Raw genomic sequence first — 27,254 nt, forward strand, 5'->3', positions numbered from 1 at the left:
CTGTGTTACGACCATCCCCGGTCTCACCTATTTTCAATTAATTCAACCAGTGTGCAATCTGTATTCTCTAGAGTCTGGGTTTGATCAGTATGGTGTCCTGAGAAGTATGTAGGCTACGTAGTTTTGAGAAAAAGTGTACACATTCAGGAAAAGTGTATCAACAGTTAGAATAAAAATCTGTGATAGTAATTAAATGGAAAAAACATCCAGTCAACAAGCACTGCCTGGCCATAGAGACTGGCCATCAAAGTGAAACCAGGCTGACCTGAGAGAACAGGATGTGATCACTTTTCTCCAGGAAGAGGTGGAGACAGAACTGCATTTCCTACTGCACTGTGACAAATAAAATAATATTTTTTCCTTTTATTTTTATCCATCATTATAAAGGATTTGACCACGTTTTTCATATGTATACTAAAAGTTATAAAATAAAAGTGGTTTAACTTGCCATGTCAATAAATTCTAGCGAGAGAGAAGAGAAAGAAGAAAGACTGGTAGGGAGAAGTAGAGCGAGGGGAACAGAATTGGAGAGAGAGTTTTAGTGAGAAAAAGAAGCAGATGGAGACAGAGCAAGAGAGGTGAATCAGGTCAATCAGTAGGTGAATAAAGTGTGTTAGCAGTTATTAAATATGTATATATATTTAACTTTAATTTAATCGGTAAGTCCCATTCTTAGGACTGTATAAGAACAGGTCAAAAGGAGGCTGAAGGAAGGTAAGAAGAGGTAAGTCACCGGATATCCTATCATGTATTTGATCTGTCATAAACATTATGACCCGACTATAATACAAAAATGCTCAATGGCCTATGATGTTACAGCAGTCTAAACAGCTAGAGTTTGAAGCTGGCCCCATTTTCCTGTGAAATAAAGTGAGGTAATCCGGTTCTTGGCTTTGTACTGACAAGCATTGGCAACTGTCGGACGCTTAAATAGATAGGTGTGTGGATGTCCAATCAATTTAATTTACCGCAGGTGGATTCCAATCAAGTTGTAAAAACATCTCAAGGATGAGCAATAGAAACAGGATGCATCTGAGCTCAATTTCAAGTCTCATAGCAAAGGGTGTGTATACCTCTTTTCATTTTTACACACGCATACAGTTGTGGTCAAAAGTTTACATACACTTGTAAAGAACGTGTATGTCATGGCAGTTTGAGTTTCCAATAATTACTACTACTACAACTGTGATGAAACCATTGGACCACACACTACAAAAAACAGTCATGAAATTTGGTTCCCTTATGATTTTATCATGGGTCTTCTGAAAATGTGACCAAATCCACTGGGTCAAAAATATACATAAAGCAACTTCAACAATCAATTTTGATGACGTAAAAAGTCGTATCAATCAAATTTGCTTTGAAATATGACCTCTAACTTCTCATGAGTGATTATGATTGACTACAGCTGGTGACTTCTCTGAGCCCATTTAAATAGGGCTCATTTGATACACACATTAGACTCTGAAGAGGCAGATCATTGACTTGAACAAGTCAGGAAAGTCACTTGGAGCCATTTCAAAGCAGCTACATGTTCCAAGAACCGCTGTGCAAACAATTGTTTGTAAGTATAAAGTGCATGGCTCAGTTGTGTCACTGCCACAATCAGGAAAACCACGGAAGCTATCTGCTGAGAGAAAATTGGTCAGGATGGTCAGGAGTCAACCAAGAACCACCAAAAAGAAGGTCTGCAATGAATTAGAAGCTGCTGGAACACAAGTGTCAGTGTCCACAGTTAAGCGTGTTTTACATTACCATGGACTGAGAGGCTGCCATGCAAGAAGTAAGCCCTTGTTCTAGAAGCGGAACATTAAGGCATTAAGGTAAAGGAATGACTAAATCAGGCTAGAATTAAGGTTTTAGTCTTCCCAAAGTCCTGACTTAAACCCCATCGAGAACATGTGGACGAAGTGTGAAGAAGTCTGTGTCAGAAAGCCAACAAATTTAGATGAACTGCACCAAATCTGTCAAGAGGAGTGGTCAAAGATTCAATCAGAAGCTTGTCAGAAGCTTGTGGATGGCTACCAAAAGCACCTAATCAAGGTGAAAAAGGCCAAGGGACATATAACCAAATATTAACATTGCTGTATGTATATTTTTGACCCAGTAGATTTGGTCACATTTTCAGAAGACCCACAATAAAGTCATAAAATAACCACATTTCTTGACTGGTTTGTGTAACAAAGAAGTGTGTGCTCCAATGATATAATCATAGAAAAATAAGAGTTGTAGTTATTGGAAACTCAAACTGCCATAACATAGATGTTCTTTACAAGTGTATGTAAACTCTTGACCACAACTGTAAATATATCAACAGTATATTTGTGTACAGACGAAAGTCTGTTCCCTCACAAAGAGGAAGTCTATGTAAAAAAGCACAAGGCACGTTGTTTTCGAGAGTGCCATCGCAAGGTCTGCAGTGTCCCCTAGTACAATCCCAAGAACATGGAGGAGATACCAGGATATGGGCCATTACACAAGGAGAGCTGGACAGGTGAAGTGCATCAACCCAGCAGCAGCATTATTTGCTCCTTTGTGCGAGGAGGAACAGGAGGTGCACTGCCAGAGCCCTACAAAATGATCTCCAACGGGTTCCTGGTGTGCATCTTTCTGGTCAGAAACAGGCTCCATGAGATTGGCATGACAGCTCGATATCCTCTATTGGGACCTGTGCTCATTGCTCAGCACTGGGCAGTTCGATTGGCATTCGCCAGAGAACACCAGATTTGGCAGGTCCACTGTTGTTGCCCCGTTCTCTTCACAGACGAGAGCAGGTTCACACTGAGCATGTGACAGACGTGAAAGAGTCCGGAGACGCTGTGGTGAACGTTATGCTTCCTGCAACATCATCCATCATGACCGGTTTGGTGGTGGGTCAGTGATGGTCTGGGGAGGCATAGCCTTGGAGGGTCGCACTGACCTTCACGTGCTAGCTGTTACCCTAATGGTACCCTGACTGCTATTAGGTGCCGGGATGAAATCCTCAGACCCATCATCAGAACTCATGCTGGTGCAGTGGGCCCTGGGTTCCTCCTGGTGCAGGACAATGCCCGGCCTCATGTGGCCAGAGTGTTTAGGCAGTTCTTGAATGACAATGGCTTTAATGCCATTGACTGGCCCTCACATTCCCCATACCTGAATCCTATTGAGAACCGACGACGCCAAGTAGTGCAACAGACCGTCCAGGAGCTCACTGATGCCCTAATCCAGGTCTGGGAGGAGATCCCCCAGGACACCATCCTCCGTCTCATTAGGAGCATACCCAGATGTTATCGGGTGTGTATACAGGCATGTGGGGGCCACACACTACTGAGTTGGCCTGATGAAATTCACACAAGTTGGAACAGCCTGTGATTTCAATTGTTTACTTTTAATTTCGGAGTAAAATTACTATTTGTTCAGGAAACAAACGCAAACGCAGATACACAAGAGCATGCATAGCAACACAGAGACCTTCACATTAATAACCACCACTAAATGACACCAAACCAGGAAAATACATACACAATTTTACTGCCCCCTTCAGGTAAAGGTGTGCAACCACATTATTTCAGAAACTACCACTAGCCACTGAAACAGTATTAACCATTTGCAAATAACACAGTTACTGTGCAAATCCAAACCTTGACTCAGACCAGCTACCAATGTAAGATGCAAACTTAAATAACGGACAGCCATAGTGCATGCAATTACATTAAAATAAATAATACATCGACGGTTGAAAGCATGACTTTTGCCCTAAGCTGTTCTGTCCAGACTTCGGTCATGAACAAATGACAGTAGTCGGCAGTAAACACACCTTACTTAACCTTCATTCACTCTGATGGCTACAGGATAAGAAAGACATACTGACACACACACACACACACACACACAGTCACAGTTCAGAAACATTCATGGCGGTGATAATGTACCATGGGTGTTGATTTTAACATACACAGGTGTTGGCATTCTTTTTCACAACTACGTGACTGAAGGATTGCCTAATTCTTCTGTCGACTCAGCATATAGATAACCAAGAGCAAAAAGTCTAAAAGGTGCCAAAACCATGTATGAAGTAATTTTTCATGAATCGATTTGTTATTAATTTTTTCTTTTTTCAACCCATTTTTCTACCTTTGCAATTTAGTGTTGTTCAAATTTGCAATTATGATTTTGGCTCATAGAAAGACCCCCATAAGCAGGTCCAGGAGAGTCCAATATCAGGAAGTGTGTCTGGGGAAAGATTATTTAAAGGAAATTGCAACACGTTTGGGATAATAAAAAATAAATAAAAAACTAAGCAATGGCATACAAAAGAGCAGGGCAGTGTATTGCTTTTAATCACCATAACAATCCCTCCCACCAATCTCTACATCTTGGGGCACATTCAGCAGGATGCAACTTTTAGACCATTCAGAAAATAAAAACTAAGGATGTTAGCATCCAGCCATGAATTAGTTTTACTTTAAGCTCCCAAATCACTTTAAAAGGACACACTGTTTGGAAATAGTTAACATACACAACACATGTTTATTTACTATAATTAACATCAACATCACATTTCTGAGAAAAAACATTCCCTTACTCATTGTATCTGGAATTAAAAATGCCTGAATAACCACTGTATGTATCTGAAAATCCTAAAACCAAACATTCATGGCAAAACACCAGACTGAGTGAAAGATCTTATCCATAACTCCCAAAGCTTTCTTAATGGGTGCCCTATGTGACAGGCAATGTTCCTTATCTAGAAAATTCCCATTTGTAGTCAATGAAGAAAAGCTGAAATCATTTAAATGTTTTGAATGACCAACGTTAGCCCACTAGAAAACAATTGCACAAGTACAGACCAACTATAACACATGAACACGTACATGCAACACATACAAGAATTCATCCCTTCCTCATTTTGTTCATTCTCTCAATGGCTTTCATTACAATTGCGGTCAAAAAAACAATATTGAAGGTTTGGGGTTAAGGTTAGGTTTATAATAATGTTTATGTTTAGGAGCTGAAGATGCAGTCTGGGACATTTGCGATTAACAAAATATTTTTTTTAATCTCACATTTTAGACTGGATGTGTAGTGTGTTGTTTACATGTGGATAAACTATAAATATAATCACTATTTAATCAGTTACCCCTTCAGTTACCCATAGTACACAATTTGTGGGCACCCTTTTTGAGTCAACGGTGACACATTTACAATCAATGGCCAAAAAGCACAGACTGCATCTTTAAGGTAGGGTTAGTACTAGGGTTTTTGGGGTTTAAATGGGAATACATTTTAGTCCCCCAAAAGTCCTTGAAAGTACACTAAAACTAGCCTGTGTGTGCAGTACAATACAAAATAAACATGTTAACTGTACTTACTGTCATACTGTCAAGTCCTAAGATGCTGGAAATAAGAGTTAACTCCAGACCCAAAGCCTAGTTGCTAAACTCTGGAGGTAACAAAGGTGGTGGGGGTTTAGGTTGAAGAGGAGTGGCCCTAGTGAAGGCCTTAGTGAACTCACACACCTATCTATTTACAATATCTCCTTCTATTTACTGTAGAAACAACATAACAAAAAGACAAATATTGAAACAGAAAACAGAAACGGAGGGTAAATGTAATCAAATCTGATTCCTCAGAAACCTTGAAGCCGACATTGTTCTGTTCTTACATGGTCTTAAAGTGGATATCAAAAGTATTGAGGGAATGCCACTAACCTAAGCTATTAGCAGCAAGCCTGTTCATTTTTCTCCATTAATGACAAAGTTGCAACTCTATATTGTGAAGTACAGAAAGTATTCTACCATTATGTCAGTTATTGAAATGCGTATTCCAAATGTTTTACACACTTCAGAAATAAGCATTGACCAAAACACTAGTTTCCCCACTATTTGCTGTTCCTGGTGTAAGGATCCACCACCTTCAGATAATTATTTTGACACTTTGTTGCATACAATTATTTGTGAATTTAGAAGGAAGCAGTATGCAAATCAGGGAGCAAAATAAACGGCTTTAAACCTGTGATTAGTTCCTCAATGCTGAATACACAGAATCCTCCTCTTTGCTCACTTTTTATTTAATGGAACAGTTTATCGGCTGGCCTCTCCTTGAACTGCCACCCTCTCCTTGAACTGCCACCTTAACGTGGTGGAGGGGTTTGAGTACCCGAGTGACCCTAGGAGCTATGTTGTCTGGGGCTATATGCCCCTGGTAGGGTCTCCCAAGGCAAACAGGTCTTAGGCGACGGGTCAGACTAAGAGCGGTTCAAACCCCCCTTAATGATGAAAAAAATATTGAGTACCGTGACGTCGCCCGGTATGGCGCAGCCGGGGCCCCACCCTGGAGCCAGGCCCGGGGTTGGGGCTCGTATGCGAGCGCCTGGTGGCCGGGCCTTCCCCCATGGGGCCCGGCCGGGCTCAGCCCGAACGGGCGACGTGGGGCCGCCCTCCCGTGGGCTCACCACCCACAGGAGGGACCATAAGGGGCCGGTGCGAAGAGGATCGGGCGGCAGTCGAAGGCAGGGGGCCTAGACAACCCGATCTCTGGACACGGAAACTAGCTCTAGGGACGTGGAATGTCACCGTCGCTGGCGGGGAAGGAGCCTGAGCTAGTGCGTGAGGTTGAGAGGTTCCGATTAGAGGTAGTCGGGATCACCTCTACGCACGGCTTGGGCTCTGGAACCACACTCCTTGAGAGAGGATGGACTCTTCACCACTCTGGAGTTGCCCATGGTGAGAGGCGGCGGGCTGGTGTGGGTTTGCTTATAGCTCCCCAGCTCTGCCGCCATGTGTTGGAGTTTACCCCGGTGAACGAGAGGGTTGTTTCCCTGCGCCTACGGGTCGGGGATATGTCTCTCACTGTTGTTTGTGCCTACGGGCCGAACGGCAGTGCAGAGTACCCGACCTTCTTGGAGTCTCTGGGAGGGGTGCTGGAAAGTGCTCCGACTGGGGACTCTATTGTTCTACTGGGGGACTTCAACGCCCATGTGGGCAACGACAGTGACACCTGGAGGGGCGTGATTGGGAGGAACGGCCCCCCTGATCTGAACCCGAGTGGTGTTCAGTTATTGGACTTCTGTGCTAGTCACAGTTTGTCCATAACGAACACCATGTTCAAGCATAAGGGTGTCCATCAGTGCACGTGGCACCAGGACACCCTAGGCCGCAGGTCGATGATCGACTTTGTTGTCGTCTCATCTGACCTGCGGTCGTATGTCTTGGACACTCGGGTGAAGAGAGGGGCGGAGCTGTCAACTGATCACCACCTGGTGGTGAGTTGGATCCGATGGCGGGGGAGAAAGCTGGACAGACTCGGCAGGCCCAAGCGTACTGTAAGGGTCTGCTGGGAACGTCTGGCCGAGTCTCCTGTCAGAGAGATCTTTAACTCCCACCTCCGGCAGAGCTTCGACTGGATCCCGAGGGAGGTTGGAGATATTGAGTCCGAGTGGACCATGTTCTCCACCGCCATTGTCGAAGCGGCCGCTCGGAGCTGTGGCCGTAAGGTCTCCGGTGCCTGTCGAGGCGGCAATCCCCGAACCCGGTGGTGGACACCGGAAGTAAGGGATGCCGTCAAGCTGAAGAAGGAGTCCTATCAGGCCTGGTTGGCTTGTGGGACTCCTGACGCAGCTGACGGGTACCGACAGGCCAAGCGGGCTGCAGCCCGGGTGGTTGTGGAGGCAAAAACTCGGGCCTGGGAGGAGTTCGGTGAGGCCATGGAGAAGGACTATCGGCTGGCCTCGAAGAGATTCTGGCAAACCATCCGGCGCCTCAGGAGAGGGAAACAGTGCCCTACCAACGCTGTTTACAGTAGAGGTGGGCAGCTGTTGACCTCAACTGAGGATGTCGTCGGGCGGTGGAAGGAATACTTCGAGGATCTCCTCAATCCCGCCGTCACGTCTTCCATTGAGGAAGCAGAGGATGAGGGCTCAGAGGTGGACTCGTCCATCACCCGGGCTGAAGTCACCGAGGTGGTTAAGAAACTCCTCGGTGGCAAGGCACCGGGGGTGGATGAGATCCGCCCTGAGTACCTCAAGTCTCTGGATGTTGTGGGGCTGTCTTGGCTGACACGCCTGTGCAACATCGCGTGGCAGTCGGGGACAGTGCCTCTGGGATGGCAGACCGGGGTGGTGGTCCCTCTTTATAAGAAGGGGGACCGGAGGGTGTGTTCCAACTATAGGGGGATCACACTTCTCAGCCTCCCCGGGAAAGTCTATGCCAGGGTTCTGGAGAGGAGAATACGGCCGATAGTAGAACCTCGGATTCAGGAGGAACAGTGTGGTTTTCGTCCAGGCCGCGGAACACTGGACCAGCTCTATACCCTCTACAGGGTGATGGAGGGTTCATGGGAGTTTGCCCAACCAGTCCACATGTGTTTTGTGGATTTGGAGAAGGCATTCGACTGTGTCCCTCGTGGCATCCTGTGGAGGGTGCTTCGGGAATATGGGGTCCTGGGTCCTTTGCTAAGGGCTGTCAGGTCCCTGTACGACCGAAGCAGGAGCTTGGTCCGCATTGCCGGCAGTAAGTCAGACTTGTTCCCTGTGCATGTTGGACTCCGGCAGGGCTGCCCTTTGTCACCGGTTCTGTTCGTAATTTTATGGACAGAATTTCTAGGCGCAGCCAGGGGCCGGAGGGTGTCAGGTTTGGGGACCACACGATTTCGTCTCTGCTCTTTGCGGATGATGTTGTCGTGTTGGCCCCTTCAAGCCAGGACCTCCAGCATGCACTTGGACGGTTTGCAGCCGAGTGTGAAGCGGTGGGGATGAAAATCAGTACCTCCAAATCCGAGGCCATGGTCATCAGTCGGAAAAGGGTGGCTTGCCCACTTCAGGTTGGTGGAGAGTGCCTGCCTCAAGTGGAGGAGTTTAAGTATCTAGGGGTCCTGTTCACGAGTGAGGGAAGGATGGAACGGGAGATTGACAGACGGATCGGTGCAGCTTCTGCAGTAATGCGGTCGATGTATCGGTCTGTCGTGGTGAAGAAAGAGCTGAGCCGTAAGGCGAAGCTCTCGATTTACCGGTCAATCTACGTTCCTACTCTCACCTATGGTCATGAGCTTTGGGTCATGACCGAAAGGACAAGATCCCGGATACAGGCGGCCGAAATGAGCTTTCTCCGCAGGGTGGCTGGGCGATCCCTTAGAGATAGGGTGAGAAGCTCGGTCACCCGGGAGGAGCTCAGAGTAGAGCCGCTGCTCCTCCACATCGAGAGGGGTCAGCTGAGGTGGCTTGGGCATCTGTTTCGGATGCCTCCGGAACGCCTTCCTGGGAAGGTGTTCCGGTCCCGTCCCACCGGGAAGAGACCCCGGGGAAGACCTAGGACACGCTGGAGGGACTATGTCTCCCGGCTGGCCTGGGAACGCCTCGGTGTCCCCCCGGAAGAGCTGGAGGAAGTGTCTGGGGAGAGGGAAGTCTGGGCATCCCTGCTTAGACTGCTGCCCCCCGCGACCCGGCCCCGGATTAAGCGGAAGATGATGCGATGCGATGGAACAGTTTACTCATCGTTTTTGTAACATTACAACAAACACATACAAGACACAGCCCAAATAAATGGAAAATAAAACAGAACTAAAAAGAATGTGTGTAGATTGTGTATGCATGCATTAGCATGTGTATGTGGGAGAATCTCTTCATAGTTCTTGTTACACAAGATGATGTTTAATCCCTTTCCTGCTTGAGTAATTGAGGATGGAAGAGGTTTCTATGTGATCATAGTGCTGTGCAATTCAGTATTTTGCTTTGGTCTTCTTTTTAAAGTGGAGACACTGAATAGACTTGGTGGTATGTATTGAGGGATATGTCTTTGGGGATATGTCTTGAGGGATATGTCTTGAGGGATATGTCTTGAGGGATATGTCTTTGGGGATATGTCTTGAGGGATATGTCTTGAGGGATATGTCTTGAGGGATATGTCTTGAGGGATATGTCTTTGGGGATATGTCTTGAGGGATATGTCTAGAGGGATATGTCTTGAGGGATATGTCTTGAGGGATATGTATTGGTGTCTGAGTTGCATGTTATTTCATTATGTTTGAACTCTTCAATAAAGTGATATTTCTTGTAAAAACTAGAAAATTAACAAGAAATCTCTTGTCAATCCTCAAATAAGAAAGAGAAAAATACCTGTTGTTGTGAATGTGAGCTTAATGAATGCTAGTTGTGTGTGAGATGTAGCTTTGCTAGTTCCTTCTTTTCCACACTGTAGCATACTGCTGGACAGTAGTTGAGATGGAACAAGACAATAGCCTGAATAAGTAGTACTGCTGATGTGTCAAAAAACATGTTTGCACAACAGACTTCTTCCCACCTCCACAATTAGTTTGTAGATATAACTTCACCATGACAACTGCCCGTCCAATGTACCTGGGATTTTCACCTCTTCAAACTGCTCGATGATCTCACCCTTTATACAGAACTCCAGCAGAGGTTTAGTTTATGGAGAATGTGTTCAACCAAATACAATGTTCTTAATTTAAGATGTATTGACAAACAGTTTGTTGTTAGTAAGCCATTCTGCTACTGACTGTAAGTCCTTAGTAATAGTTTCAGTGAGCTCACTGGCTTTGTGTGCTGACATGCACACTGTGAGTCATCAGTATACAACGCCACTGTAATGATAAACCGCTTCACCTGGGGCTTGCATAGAACTCACTCAAAGGGGGAAGTTCCATTATCTGGCCTAGGTACCCTGGGATGAGGAGTTATTTTATACAGGGTACTAAAGGCTGCCATCTTAAAGGAGCAAACTGTCTGTTAGCCACCACAATCTACAGTCCCTGAGCTTTTTTCAGTTACTGTAATACCAACAAAGTTTGTTCTGCCTGGAGTATTCCCTCATCTAGGGTTCTCTGTGTAGCTTATTTGGTATGGCATAGTAATTACAATGCCAGCATAATGGATTTGATGCCCATGGGGGGCCATACAAACAAACACAGTTATCATTCTGGAAAAGTAAATGACTTAAAGGTACTTGTATTTTACAAGTAAGGGTCTGTGTGCAAAAGTTAGAGTTTAAAAGGCATGAGTATTCTAAACTACTGCCTTTGGATACACTTAAGTACAACCTGGGGCTCTTAAATACACTAGACCTGGTTTGAGAGCCACTGGCCTTCAAGCAATACATTTGAATGGTGAAGCAAATCCGTTGCTCAGTGAAAAAGCAACAGTCAGAAGCACCCTCAGAACAATACCGCCGCACGGGAAATTCTCACTGGGTTTTCAAGTTAACGCTACAGTTATGATGACATCCAGGTGACCAAAACACCTGGAAAAAAATAATCAATTTTTTAACTAACTCCATTACGAGGTGCTGACCAATGAAAAAAATTATCACATATTAACCGTATATGTTCCTTCCCAATCAACTCTCTCTAAATTAGGAACCCAGTAATAACTATCACGTAATAAACTAGGGCAAAGACAAGCACGTGCCTGACATGCTCCTGTAACAATAGCGGTCTAAATACCATAACCAAGTATCCTCTTAAGGCAAACGTTATAAACATTAGTTAAATGTTAAATACCGTTTGTACGAAACAACTAATTATGTAAATTACAATGGCAAAACAGATACGTTGTAGTAGCCTAATGTTCTGGTGTTAGCTTCTTCATACCAAACCAGTTGATTGGAAAATACCAATGATGTGGAATTGTTGTCTAGCGAGACAATAAAACATAACTCGGACTTCACAGTAAATCTTTTTTTACGTAGCCTGCCTTGGTATGGAGTATAGCTCCTACACCATGCGGCTCTCACTACACATAAAACCAAACAATACATCGCATTATATACAATAGATTAATGTACATCAGCAAACAACTGGGCACCGGCTGGCCTGGGCTGGTTTGCGTGGTATGTGATGAATAAAAGTGGCTTAAACTTTCCAAAACTCATACAGACATACGAGCTCGATTGTACTGTAGTCTACTTACTGTAACAGTGGAGGAGACCGGGAGAGAACTTCGTAAACGCTTAACAGACCGATCATAATTCATTTTGAAAAGGTGAAAAACTCCACAACTGATTCCACTGTAAAGATCAGAAAGGTAATCAATCATTCCTTGTATGGTCAGATCGACTCCCAATTTAAACACAATCCAAAATTCTAAATTGTTTATATCAACAGGCCCGGAAATATCCCACAGTCAGGTAAAGATGGGTTTTGTAGATTTTGGAGGAGATCGAATCAGTGGATTGCGTAGTCGTTGCCCCTCCCTTGTTGCTTTACGTATGGGCTTTACCTGGGATTTTTTGTTCTCAGATTGTGCTCAGTAGCCTCTGGGCCCAATTTTTCAAATAACATATTCGGAGGTAAAGAAATATACAGATAATGTGGTCTTCTATATTGCTTTCCACGACTTCTAGAGCTGAATATCAAGATTACATCAGATTTTTGTAGCTTCATAGTGCCTTTATGTTTCAGTCTACTTGACAGGTGCTACTACATCTACAATGTAATTGGGTTACTTAAATTAACAAATTACATTAATAAAGATATGTTGATTTAAAAAAGTGCCACCTCGTCCTTGTTGCATTTCTAGTTGTGCCTTTCTAAATTCACAATTCCTGTGGAATAAAGATAATCCCAATCACTACCTTTGAATTTTGAAAAGCACAACCGACAAGCAATCCTGAATAAAGGTGAGCTTGAATTTCCAAAACCTTTTCAGGATTATCACAAGAGGATCAGAATCTTATTTTCCAGATAACAAAAAGGATTGTAACATTTCGTCCCATCAGTTTGATTAAATAAATGATGATTACTTTTAATTAATTCAAGATACAAAATTGTAAAGTTTCATTTATTAGCAAAACGTAGGCTACATTTTATTTTTACTACATTCACCACCATGTGTCATCACAGTCCGATTGCTCAGTTTTGGAAAAAACAATTGTAATATTGAATTATATCCAACGGAAATCGGATCAACTAACTGAATTTCTTATTTCATGGCCTTTGTAAGCAACCGTATCAGCAGAACTAGATTTTGAAATCGTCTGATTCTGTTCACTCCTTTCAACGTCTAACTATGTATTATTAAATTGTTATACCTGGACAGGTGTGGAATCCTACAGAAATCACGTTTGAAAGACTGTGTATATGTGCGCCGATCGCGTGCCGCGTAACATTTCTCTGGCTAAGGTTATAGGCTGTAACTGGATTGAAAATTGTACTATTTAGTGAGTACTTAGCCATGGTGTCAGTGAAAATGTGTTTATGCCTCATCCTCAGTCTTTCTCCTACTATTTATCTCTCTTTCTCTTTCAGTCTTTTATCCTGCTGCCTTCTCATTCTATTCCCTCAGGCCTGGATGAGGAAATGCCAGAGATGGATAGACATTCAGAGCGGAGGGAGCCAGGATCCCACTGCTTCTTTAAACAGGACATACTCTAAGTAGCCCCCACCCATCACCATTATGTCCTAACATCGTCCCGCTCCTCACCCGGTTCGCTGTCTTCTATGCTTGTTTAAGTAGATAAAATCGTTGGCAGACTCTTCTGTCAAGTGAAAGCATTAGATAGTCTTTGGCACGACGAATCGAATCATGGTGGGCTAGTCTTAGCTGACCTGAGCTGGGCTGTTTTCTTAGCTTGGTTCCAGGCTGCCTGCTTTAACAGGTTAAAATGATGCCGGCTATTTGCAACCTCAAAAGTGTAGCGATTTGTGTTCTGTAGAAAGAAACGTTATATTTCAGTGCAAGGTCTCCTTAATACATTCTGTCCGTTGTGGAAATATGTACATAATCTAACTTTATGTTATACTGTAGGTGGAACTTGGCTGCAAATACACTGACAACACAAATGAAAATCTCTGACGTGTATTAGTTCCAACCCACTCTCTTCCCTTTGCTTACACATTGATTAGTTCATACCTTCTAGAAATACAGTACTTACTGTTTAGACATCTAAGGCTGCCAGAGAAAATTGTTGTTTATTGTAAAAACCATAACTTTAAAATGCACAATAATAAAAAATAAATAAAGTAATTACTTGTATTGTCTGAAAGGTCATTGATATCATGTATGATGGCTAGAAGAAATGTCATGAATAAATGTTAAGAATCTGGGTAAGATGAAGACCGGAAATGTAAAGACCCAGAAATCTGTTTGCATCTATGGAACAAGTGAAGTTTTTTCTCCACTTCAGGCAATATCATTGGGCACCAAAGTACAAACTGGAAAGAAGTCTTACAAGAAATGGTTAACTTTGACTACATTGCTAAAAATCCCAAACACTGCAAAATCTAATCAGATATACTTGGAGAAGTCTGTAGATGGAATGCTCACAGTATTAGACCAACCCCTGAAACAGAGCCCCAACTTCAACATAATTAAAACTGTGTGGGATGACTTGGACAGAGAAAAGATTGAAAAAAAAGCATCCAAATTCGGAAGATTTATGGTAAGTCCTGCAAGAGTCTTGGAAGAATTTAGCACAGGATTACTTTGAAAAATTACATGACAGTCTTTTTTGCTTTTAAAGAATGCCACCCAAAATACTCACTTGTTTCTTTTTACTCTATAAATGTTTCTTTGTATTTACCTCTATTTTATAAAGCACTTTTAATAAAGACATTCTGTCTTGTTCTGTTTTGTTTTTGCTGTTGTTTTGTAATGTAGCCTCTCCTTTTGGTTCGGTTTTGTTTTCGCTGTTCTGTGCATAAATAGTGAATGAGTTTGTTAGCTCTCCTGTGGATGCACTGAGCAGGCTAGATACTGAGCCATGGGGAGCAGAAAAGAACTGTCAAAAGACCTGCGTAACAAGGTAATGGAACTTTATGAAGATGGAAAAGGATATAAAAAGATAACAAAAGCCTTGCAAATGCCAGTAAGTACTGTTCAATCATTTATTAAGAAGTGGAAAATTCTGGTATACATGTTTGATATATAAAGAAAAACCCTTACGTAACCTCAGGAGTGATACAGGCTGCTCTGGAAGAAGACAATATGGTTGTTTCAAGGAGCACAATACGACGATACTTGAACAAAAATGAGCTGCATGGTCGAGTTGCCAGAAAGAAGCCTTTACTGCACCAAAACCTCAAAAAAGCCCAGTTACAATATGCCTGACAACACCTTGACACGCCTCACAGCTACTGGCACACTGTAATTTGGAACCACAACCATAAGCACTGTTTGGAGCGGGGTCATTAAAGCCTATAGTGAACAGAATACCATCCCCACAGTGAAGCATGGTGGTGGCTCACTGATGTTTTAGGGGTGTGTGAGCTCTAAAGGCACAGGGAATCTTGTGAAAATGTATGGCAAGATGAATTCAGCATGTTATCAGAAAATACTGGTAGACAATTTGCATTATACTGCACGGATGCTGCACTCTTGGACTTTCCATCACGACAATGACCCTAAGCACAAGGCCAAGTTGACCCTCCAGTGGTTACAGCAGAAAAAGGAGAAGGTTCTGGAGTGGCCATCACAGTCTCCTGACCTTAAACTCATCGAGCCACTCTGGGGAGATCTCAAACATGCGGTTTATGCAAAACAGTCAAAGACTTTCAGAGAATAAAGTGTCTCATAGACAACTATTACAAAAGACTGCACGCTGTCATTGATGCTAAAGGGGGCAATACACAGTATAAAGAACTAAGGGTATGCAGACTTTTGAACAGGGGTCAGTTTATTATTTTCTTTGTTGCCATGTTTTGTTTTAAGATTGTACTATTTTGTTATGACCTACAGTGGAATGTAAATCCCAAAAGAAATAAAAGACGTGTTTTGCCTGCTCAATCCTGTTTTCTTTACAAATGGTACATATATTACCAATTCTCCAAGGGTTTGCAAACCTTTTAGCACAACTGTAAATGGTTCAACCAATATGGATGATAATACCTTGCATTTAAGACAACAGTCTGCACTTTAATTTATAATCATTGTATCAGTACAAATGCAAAATGGTGGAATCCACAGTCAAAAATGCATTAAATATTTCAATCTCCATATACATTTGGAGTTCATGGTATGTGATAGGAATGTGTAGTTTTGGTTGAAGTACCCCTATAAGCCAACGCCTCAGTTGTAACTATTGAATAATTTGAAAAATCTCCCTTAACGGTTGACTTGTGGTTTCTTTTTTAACCAAACATAATTCATTCTTACATTTCAATATCATAATATCATAAACTGATGTTAATGCAAAAGTATTTGTTCAACCTTACATTTTGTAACACATTTATGGACACATTCTTAGGTTAGTGTAACAAACAATGTTTCTGTTTAATCATAAAAAGTGTTTATGTCCAAGATGGGTACAACGTTCTGGGTCAGTAGAGATCTACACAATGACATTAATAATCGGCGTAGAATCTCAAAAAGGATTGATAACTTGAAATATGTACTTTTAATGGGGTGCCAGTTATCCAAGCTGTTAGAGCATGTGATTAGTAAACAACAGATTTCTTGGTTTAAACCCTGAGTCAACAAGATGAAACACCCTTCATTCTGCCTTTGAGCAAGGCAGTTAACCCTACACAATATCTTGAGGTGTATTTTAATTTAAAAGTTTGTTGAGCTTTTAAGTGGTTGAAAGCTCCATTTATGTAAAGTTGTGTCTATCCTAAAATGTATCCATAAAAAAATATATTTCAAATGCATACCTTTTTCAGGGGGTGAACATGTATGCATTTGAAATATATTTTTATGGATGCATTTTAGGATAGACACAACTGTCATTGTTCAACACCTAACCCAAATATTATCAACACTTTCACATTGGAATTATATTGGGGGTCCAGTGGGTTAGCCATTGATTAATAAAAAAATATATTTTAACTCTGTAATTTTATCTATTAACCTAGGATAGTACAGTGGTCTGACCTACTGTAATACAGCATAGGTTTGAATCCAGCTCACAGCTCTTTTGGCAAAAACTCTCTACATTGTCTTTATCCAATAAAGCATTCAAGTGTGTGTGTGTGTGTGTGTGTATGTGTGTGTGCTTGTGTGTGTGTGTGTGTGTGTACTTGTGCTTGTGTGTGGGTTGATATGTGGGAACCCAGACAGATGTATTAAATTATACTGGATTAAGTGTGATTTAACAAATTGTTCTTTATATTTGGGGAATTACATTATCCCCATCTTAATCTTAAAAACCAGACCCAGGATATAATTAAAGACACATTCTGCAATTTAGAAGTTCAACAAATGGGTAAAATCAAGAAGTTGAATATTACCACTGAACAGATTCCTAAAAGAAGTAGCTTTAAATTACCCAGACAAATATTAATATTTTACATAGAAAAGGGAAAAAGAAAATGGAATTCCTTCTCAAGAAACATATTAAATCTTATAATTGTATCTAATTAAAATCATGGAAAAGAGCATAAAGGAGCACTAAGCGGTTTATTTGCGAGGGGCATAGTTTATGGATACTGTATAAAAATGAACAGTATTATGAGAAATGTATCACTTGTTTCGATAACTCAGAGCACAGTGCTGGCATTGATTCTTAGGTTAGCCGCAAATACAGAAGATGTGTGCAATTGCAATCATATTTTATCATCTCTATAAAGTGCTATAATGATGACATTGAATAACAAAATGACCATGATAAGAGACTTTATCAGACCTTAGGTAGATTAGACTACTGATTGCTCAATGAGTGACAGACAGGAAGAGACAGAACTAAGCCAAAGGTAAAGAGGAAGTGGTCATCAGTGTCAGACCTTGCCCCAGCGCACTTGACCTGGACAGCCATCCATATTGTGATGAAAAGCGACAGAGAGATTGACGCCATTTTGTGTCCGGTGGTGATTCCTCCTTTGGGAGTAGAGGGGAAATGAGGAAACAGTCAGAGATGTGGCATTGATGTTGAGCCTGCTGACTCTAGACCCATTTGTAAGTACTGCATGTGAAGCACTTGTGCTATCATAGTGAGATAAGGTGAGTGGACTTGTTGTCAGCCTGCCTGAAGACACAAAGGTTAGTGTTTCAATCATTGGTTGAGTCACACCAAAGACTCTGGGTTCAGATGCCACACATTTCTGAGGCCTTGGGTTGTGGATTTACTGTTACATCAAATAAACAGATACTACAAAAACAGATCCGCTCATGTGTTATTATCTGGTCCAGCTTGGACAAGGCAACTAACTTATTATGAGCCAGCAATGAATGGGTCGCTCTGCACACCTCAGGGCCAAATAGATGCTTTGGGATGACTCAGCATTCAACCAAAAATAACAGCAATTAATTGAGCAAAGAAATACTTGAACACTTTTTGGTTATAAAGTGGACCTGAGCTAAATAGACTGAACATACCTTAAAGGGTCATTGTACTATATATTAAAAAATATGACTCTTCCAACTTAGCTAGCTAACAGTTAGCTACTATTTTGTTTTGAATCCAACATCCTGTTTTTTGATTCTTCTGTTATTCTAACACATTTTGAGGACCATGGTGGATAATGTCAAGCTGGAGATGATGAATGAATCGCTCAGTCTGACGTCTCCTATGTTTGATGCAGGCTCTCATTATTAAGCGAGTGGAAACTAACAGCAGCTTTATCTCATGCAGGATTGAGTCAGCAGCTACAGAAAAGATGACGTGACACTTCTAGGATGATGAGGCGCTGCCGATGGATGGCTTGACTGGAGACGGAGTGCTGCCAGCCAACGGATGACCTGTCCATGTCCTCACTGAATTCATTTTCTTTTTTTCCCATTTCAAGCACTCATTTTAGTATTGAAAAGTGCTAAAGACCATGAAAAAAGTAGGATTATTATTAGGTTTGCTTTATGTTTTCTTTAATGGGGTGTATGGGCATGAGATGAATACTGTAAATAGGGAGATTTAGTGAACATGTAAACATTGCTATGGTGGGTTTCAATCAATCATGGCCTATGTCGACTTATCTCAACCTAACTCAACCTTGATCAGTGTTTTTTTGAAGATAACCGCTTTATTTAGCAACTAATATCAAGGACTGGGAGTTCAGAAGAAGCTCATCACTCTCTCTCTCACACACATAGAGAAGGACACATAGGTACAGACATACAGATACACATACACAAAAACACAGACTATGAATGTTTCTGCACACCCCATGTTGGTGTTTGTCCTGGCATGAACTCCTTTAGAGTTACTACAGGAAAACCACTGTTAGCCACATTTTACAGAGTACCCATAGATAAATCTAGAGGGAAGAGTAAAGTAAACACATGGAGACATTTTCCACAGTGGAAGACAAGAGGTGTCCAAGCCAGTAGAGTCGTAAATATGAGGGGATGGTAGATTTATTTACCAGCTGGTAGAGAGATTTTCATTTTTCCTTCATGAAAAAGGGGTAAGCAAAGAAGAGGATTTAACAGTTCATGATTTACCATTCAGTATGAAAACCCTCTCTCCATCCAGTTTATTTCCTCTCTGGTCATAAGAGAGCACATTGTTCAATTAGTATTTCTACTCAAGCACGAGGTCAATCGATATTCCACAATATAACCACAGGTCTGTCATGCTGTAAACACTAACGCTATATTGATAACTCAGCAAGACAGAATATTATGACATAATCGTCCAACAATTTTATTATAATATACCACAAGATAATAGATTTCCACCGCGGACAATAAAGAGAAGAACAAGAAGATGGTTGCTGAACACGAGCATCCATTTAAAAGGACAATCTGCAGTTTCTACGTCCATTTTGGACATATAAGTGTGGGGTTAGGATTGGCCCTCTGCCAGAAATACAGAAATATATTGATATACTATGGGTGGTAAGTATTTAAGATAATGGGATTCGAGAGGAGAGGGGAGAGAATATAATAGAAATGGATTAACAGATGTGCACATTTCCAGTTTCAGTATGCCCCTCCAAGAACTGCCACCTTAACGTGGTGGAGGGGTTTGAGTACCCGAGTGACCCTAGGAGCTATGTTGTCTGGGGCTATATGCCCCTGGTAGGGTCTCCCAAGGCAAACAGGTCTTAGGCGACGGGTCAGACTAAGAGCGGTTCAAACCCCCCTTAATGATGAAAAAAATATTGAGTACCGTGACGTCGCCCGGTATGGCGCAGCCGGGGCCCCACCCTGAGCCAGGCCCGGGGTTGGGGCTCGTATGCGAGCGCCTGGTGGCCGGGCCTTCCCCCATGTCACCTCGCTGGCGGGGAAGGAGCCTGAGTTAGTGCGTGAGGTTGAGAGGTTCCGATTAGAGGTAGTCGGGATCACCTCTACGCACGGCTTGGGCTCTGGAACCACACTCCTTGAGAGAGGATGGACTCTTCACCACTCTGGAGTTGCCCATGGTGAGAGGCGGCGGGCTGGTGTGGGTTTGCTTATAGCTCCCCAGCTCTGCCGCCATGTGTTGGAGTTTACCCCGGTGAACGAGAGGGTTGTTTCCCTCCGCCTACGGGTCGGGGATATGTCTCTCACTGTTGTTTGTGCCTACGGGCCGAACGGCAGTGCAGAGTACCCGACCTTCTTGGAGTCTCTGGGAGGGGTGCTGGAAAGTGCTCCGACTGGGGACTCTATTGTTCTACTGGGGGACTTCAACGCCCATGTGGGCAACGACAGTGACACCTGGAGGGGCGTGATTGGGAGGAACGGCCCCCCTGATCTGAACCCGAGTGGTGTTCAGTTATTGGACTTCTGTGCTAGTCACAGTTTGTCCATAACGAACACCATGTTCAAGCATAAGGGTGTCCATCAGTGCACGTGGCACCAGGACACCCTAGGCCGCAGGTCGATGATCGACTTTGTTGTCGTCTCATCTGACCTGCGGTCGTATGTCTTGGACACTCGAGTGAAGAGAGGGGCGGAGCTGTCAACTGATCACCACCTGGTGGTGAGTTGGATCCGATGGCGGGGGAGAAAGCTGGACAGACTCGGCAGGCCCAAGCGTACTGTAAGGGTCTGCTGGGAACGTCTGGCCGAGTCTCCTGTCAGAGAGATCTTTAACTCCCACCTCCGGCAGAGCTTCGACTGGATCCCGAGGGAGGTTGGAGATATTGAGTCCGAGTGGACCATGTTCTCCACCGCCATTGTCGAAGCGGCCGCTCGGAGCTGTGGCCGTAAGGTCTCCGGTGCCTGTCGAGGCGGCAATCCCCGAACCCGGTGGTGGACACCGGAAGTAAGGGATGCCGTCAAGCTGAAGAAGGAGTCCTATCAGGCCTGGTTGGCTTGTGGGACTCCTGACGCAGCTGACGGGTACCGACAGGCCAAGCGGGCTGCAGCCCGGGTGGTTGTGGAGGCAAAAACTCGGGCCTGGGAGGAGTTCGGTGAGGCCATGGAGAAGGACTATCGGCTGGCCTCAAAGAGATTCTGGCAAACCATCCGGCGCCACAGGAGAGGGAAACAGTGCCCTACCAACGCTGTTTACAGTAGAGGTGGGCAGCTGTTGACCTCAACTGAGGATGTCGTCGGGCGGTGGAAGGAATACTTAGAGCATCTCCTCAATCCCGCTGTCACTTCTTCCATTGAGGAAGCAGAGGATGAGGGCTCAGAGGTGGACTCGTCCATCACCCGGGCTGAAGTCACTGAGGTGGTCAAGAAACTCCTCGGTGGCAAGGCACCGGGGGTGGATGAGATCCGCCCTGAGTACCTCAAGTCTCTGGATGTTGTGGGGCTGTCTTGGTTGACACGCCTGTCCAACATTGCGTGGCGGTCGGGGACAGTGCCTCTGGGATGGCAGACCGGGGTGGTGGTCCCTCTTTTTAAGAAGGGGGACCGGAGGGTGTGTTCCAACTATAGGGGGATCACACTTCTCAGCCTCCCCGGGAAAGTCTATGCCAGGGTTCTGGAGAGGAGAATACGGCCGATAGTAGAACCTCGGATTCAGGAGGAACAGTGTGGTTTTCGTCCGGGCCGTGGAACACTGGACCAGCTCTATACCCTCTACGGGGTGTTGGAGGGTTCATGGGAGTTTGCCCAACCAATCCACATGTGTTTTGTGGATTTGGAGAAGGCATTCGACTGTGTCCCTCGCGGCATCTTGTGGAGGGTGCTTGGGGAATATGGGGTCCTGGGTCCTTTGCTAAGGGCTGTCAGGTCCCTGTACAACCGAAGCAGGAGCTTGGTCCGCATTGCCGGCAGTAAGTCAGACTTGTTCCCATTGCATGTTGGACTCCGGCAGGGCTGCCCTTTGTCACCGGTTCTGTTCGTAATTTTTATGGACAGAATTTCTAGGCGCAGCCAGGGGCCGGAGGGTGTCAGGTTTGGGGACCACACAATTTCGTCTCTGCTCTTTGCAGATGATGTTGTCGTGTTGGCCCCTTCTAACCAGGACCTTCAGCATGCGCTGGGACGGTTTGCAGCCGAGTGTGAAGCGGTGGGGATGAAAATCAGTACCTCCAAATCCGAGGCCATGGTCCTCAGTCGGAAAAGGGTGGCTTGCCCACTTCAGGTTGGTGGAGAGTGCCTGCCTCAAGTGGAGGAGTTTAAGTATCTAGGGGTCCTGTTCACGAGTGAGGGAAGGATGGAACGGGAGATTGACAGACGGATCGGTGCAGCTTCTGCAGTAATGCAGTCGATGTATCGGTCTGTCGTGGTGAAGAAAGAGCTGAGCCGCAAGGCGAAGCTCTCGATTTACCAGTCAATCTACGTTCCTACTCTCACCTATGGTCATGAGCTTTGGGTCATGACCGAAAGGACAAGATCCCGGATACAGGCGGCCGAAATGAGCTTTCTCCGCAGGGTGGCCGGGCGATCCCTTAGAGATAGGGTGAGAAGCTCGGTCACCCGGGAGGAGCTCAGAGTAGAGCCGCTGCTCCTCCACATTGAGAGGGGTCAGCTGAGGTGGCTTGGGCATCTTTTTCGGATGCCTCCGGAACGCCTTCCTGGGAAGGTGTTCCGGTCCCGTCCCACCGGGAGGAGACCCCAGGGAAGACCTAGGACACGCTGGAGGGACTATGTCTCCCGGCTGGCCTGGGAACGCCTCGGTGTCCCCCCGGAAGAGCTGGAGGAAGTGTCTGGGGAGAGGGAAGTCTGGGCATCCCTGCTTAGACTGCTGCCCCCGCGACCCGGCCCCGGATAAGCGGAAGAAGATGGTATGGTATGGTAGCATGTGTATGTAGTTAGATACAGGGAGATGAGCAGAGTTTTGGGTAGCAACAACTGACTAAAAAGTTACCCATTTTCAGGTTGGTTGATGCTGGCGTAGTCCTGTGAAACTGGGTGGACAGATGGCTTTTGCAGAGGGCCATGACATAGGGAAAGATATGGTTCAGGTGGCCAGAGGTTTTGGACATTATTGACCTGTACTGCCCTAAGTTGGTGGGGTCAACAATGATTAATGCCTCATGAGTTCTCACTCCATTTTTTGTGAATAAATGTAACTGTATCACCTCAAAATATCCTTGAAACTATCATTTTGGTAACATGTAGAGCCAGTCCTTGCGTCCAAATATCTGGCAATTAATTTCAAAGTGGTTAAATCCTTCCCTCAGGTATTGGTCAAATGAGGGGCCCATTTCTTGCAGTTTCAACTGCTGATTTTCATGTAAGTTGGCTTAGAGCAACTCAAATGAAGTGATACATCTGCACAAATGATCTCTCCTTCTCTTTTCTTCCTCTCATGCCCTTGTTCAACCTGTCCCCCTCAGTATAACCTTCCATCCATTCTTTTTTGCACCTCTTTAACCCTCTGTGTTCATTCTTCATCACTCCGTTCATCTGCCATTCCTCAATATCTCACTTCCTGCATCACAGCCCTCTCTTACGCCTTCCATCTCTCTCTCACTCCCTCCCTCCCTCCATCCTTCCCTTTCTGCCTTCCTTCCTTCCCTCTGTCCCCAAAGTTTTTCAGTTACCATATGTTGGTCATTATGTGGTAGAACGTACTATGACGTTAAGCAATATCCTAACCAATATCCTGTCCAATATTCCCACACACGCAGACACACAAACACACAAACACACAGACACAAGCAACTCCTGTTCACATTTTTAGGTGCATACCAGTGACGCAGTAAGTACAGGCAGATGATTAGAAAAATAACAATAAATGTAATTTGTGAGTTAATTCACACATCTAAGACAGATGCTCCAGACACAGATCTAAATAGAGAAAAGGAAAAGACGTTCACATGTGTTGTGGATCGTGGGTTTGACCAACACAAAACATACAGATTTAACACTTAATTTTCTAGTTGAGCCGGCTCTTGTGGCTTTGTTCAAATACACTGCGTGCACAATTATTAGGCAAATGAGTATTCGGACCGTATTATTATTTCTGTGCACATCTTCCAACTCCAAACCATATAACCTTGAATGCTCATTGGATTGAATCATTTTCAGGTGATATGTATTTGTGTAATGAGGGAGGGTGTGGCAACAGTGAATAACACCTTATATCAAGGTGTGCAGAATTATTAGGCAGCTTCATGGCCTCAGGTGTAATGGGTCAAAAAAGAGATTTAACTGACACTGAAAAGTCCTATATTGTAAAATGCCTTTCAGACAGGTGCAACACTCTTGAAATAACTAAACTATTGAGGCGTGACCACCGGACTCTAATGTTTTGTTGTGAATAGTCAGCTGGGGTGCAAAAAATGTATGGAGATGAAAATATGCAAATTAACTGCAAAAGACTTGAGGTGAAGGTGAAGCTACCAGGAACCCATTATCCTCCAGTGCCACCATATTCCAGAACTGCAACCTACCTGGAGTGTCCAGAAGTACAAGGAGTCAAGTGCTCAGAGACATGACCAAGGTCAAGAAGGCTGAAAGAAGACCACTGAATAAGATTCACTCGTTGAAGCGTATAAATTGGGCAAAGAAATACCTGAAGACAGACTTTTCAAAGGTTTTATGGACAGATGAATGAAAGAAATCTTGAGGAATATGATTTGCCAAATAATTGTGCACAGAGTGTAAAACAATGGGCTCAGGTGGCTCCCAAATTGCTCCACAGTAGAGGCGAACATACGGTCTAGATGTCAGATTGTGAAATGCACATTCAACTAGGCTACATCTTTCATTGCCATCCCGTTTTTAAAATGATTTTGCCAAACGCCATCTCACTGATGAAACACAACCTCTTTAGCTAAAAATGCATGCAAATCATTGACCCAAATGAAGAGTGCCTTTCAGTGGTGCAGTTTCCCAACGTTTAACCAAGCAGATCAAAAAGGGCCTTTGGTTCCCAAGCTACCCATCGCTAACACAAACTTGAGTAGAATGTAAAAGTAAAGTAAAAGATCTACAGGTCAGGGTGACTGTAATTTTGTCATGCATTCCTTCAATTAATTTAATGAATTCTCCGCTACAACCGTTCTGCCACCCGTCCAGCTCAGAACAAACATCCTCCAACATGGATTCGAACTCTCTTCTGCCAGGATGCGGCTGGAGATCCTGTTAGTGACATGGACCACTGCCACATTAGGGGGTCCATGAATACACGTATGAAGAGGAGTTCTCATGTCACTGCCTTAGAAAAAAAAATGAAGATATGTAAACATCCTTTAACACAAATTACTATGAATCCCATTGATTGTGGATACATTTTTTAAAAAAATTTAAGATCGAAGTAGGTTGGCGGATCGCATTCAAATGCCACGTGTATCCATGGCCATCTACTGAACGTTGACGTGTGAGGCCTACCACGGCCTCCCTATACCCTCAAAGAATAAGTTTGATACAGTTGAAAAAGAAAAGCACAGGGTGCATTACATCTGCCTTCGACACCTGCTGAGCAACATGTCCAATTCCCTTTGGTTTCTTTACATCCACTTCTTCTACAATTTTCCATGCCTCTCTTTACGACACCTGCTGAACAGCACAGATTTTTGCTACTTCTAACTCTTTAATCTCAGCACGGTGGCTTCCAGTGCAGTTGCTACACTTCAGATCTACTGAATCCTTAACAACCCACTCCTCCTCCAGACACTTATAACATGGCCATACATCTTGCACGACCCACAATGCTTTGGGCACAAATGCTCGAATGGAGTTCCTGGCATATCGCTGGTTTACATGTGTAAGTAGATTCTCCTCATCTTAGCAACCAGACAGGCTGCCTTTTTCTTCCCTCAAGTATTTGAGTATGATAACGTTCAATAACTATACCTGGCACACTACAGCCTTAACTTCCACTGACACTCCAGATACTACTCCCTTCTTTGGCACTGCTGAACAAGTCATAACTTTCCAATGTTTTCACCTTCTGGCCAGCCGACAAGAAATCAAAACCCCTCCTACTCCGTCTAATATAGTACACCTCTCCCTAGGGGCAGGTTTGTTAATTTTCCGGCCCCAATCAAAGCACAATTTAGGGGCCCCCACCTCTATAATGATCACGTTAGCATTACCACATACACCAGTATCTGCCGAAATATTACGTCATTATAAGAGTGGGATACAGAATTGTCAGTTAACTTAAAATAGTGTTTGCAAGCAAATTTATTGGAGAGTGGAATAATTTTTGTACTTCTTGCTAACGATTATTTCCAAGAGAATAACAGTGTAACTCACCATCAGGTCACCCATAAATTGTTGATGGCATGACCCAGGCTAGATGTCTTCAGCTTCTGAGCTACCACCCATAATATTGGGTGCGTAAAGCACTGCCACAAAAAGCTGAAGTGGTGGCAATATCACAAGAAGAAATATTTCCTTCTTCATCGTCAGATTTCTTTTAACTCTTACTCTTAAAGAACATGGTGAGCTTCTGCCAAAATTCCGTTATTTATTTTTTCATTTTTGAGCTCCACTACTATACAAACGTTTCATTTTACTAGTTTCCAGTTAGTTAGATAGTTTGTTACAAACGTGCTCAAACGTGACATGAGACACGCTAAATAAAAATATATTTTTTAAATAGATAGATGTGCACACAGGGTGTGTCTGGTTTAAGTCTATGATGTCATATGAATATTATTAATATTAGTCGCAACAAAAGGTTTTCTTTAGTGTCAACTTGCAATTCTGCTTGTAGTACCTGCTGCTAGGGAGCCAGGGGGCCCCTTCCCCACAGGGCCCCAAGCAGTTGCTTTGTTTGTGTGTTGGGAAACATCGCGCCTGCCTATCCCAAAGACTTCTTTACTAACTTTGTGTTTTTCTGGGTCTCATAAATATGTATTTCTATTCAAGAACCACACTCTAACACACACCATCGACTGTGCCGTCTGATTCAAACATTACTCTCTCTTGCACATGACAGATCGTAGGCGGTCATATACATTTTCAACCACAACGACAGCAGATATATATATTACCTCATTTTCAGTTGTGCAATGTCACTCAAGTAAAGACAGATTATAGGCATGGTTTTGTTGACGTGACATGTGATGTTGCTGAGCCCTAATAAGTTTCAATGTAAGAACCTTTTCTATAAATC

At 43.7% G+C, this 27,254-nt stretch overlaps 1 protein-coding gene across 5 annotated transcripts in view; it reads right to left on the reverse strand.

The window, feature by feature from the left end:
• arhgap36 (Rho GTPase activating protein 36) overlaps positions 1 to 27,254 on the reverse strand; it is a 69,296-nt gene that overhangs the window by 41,037 nt on the left and 1,005 nt on the right. The window contains exon 2 of one of the 5 annotated variants that reach the window (XM_034290351.1): positions 17,650 to 17,743. In XM_034290351.1, coding sequence (XP_034146242.1) covers positions 17,650 to 17,743 — 94 coding nt within the window. Of the gene's footprint in view, positions 1 to 11,902; positions 12,075 to 17,649; positions 17,744 to 27,254 lie in introns of those variants that run through there. The other 4 variants (XM_034290349.1, XM_034290350.1, XM_029117266.2 and 1 more) reach the window with 4 other exon arrangements.

This window comes from Esox lucius, chromosome 24 (assembly GCF_011004845.1).
Source record: "Esox lucius isolate fEsoLuc1 chromosome 24, fEsoLuc1.pri, whole genome shotgun sequence".
NCBI lineage: Eukaryota > Metazoa > Chordata > Actinopteri > Esociformes > Esocidae > Esox > Esox lucius.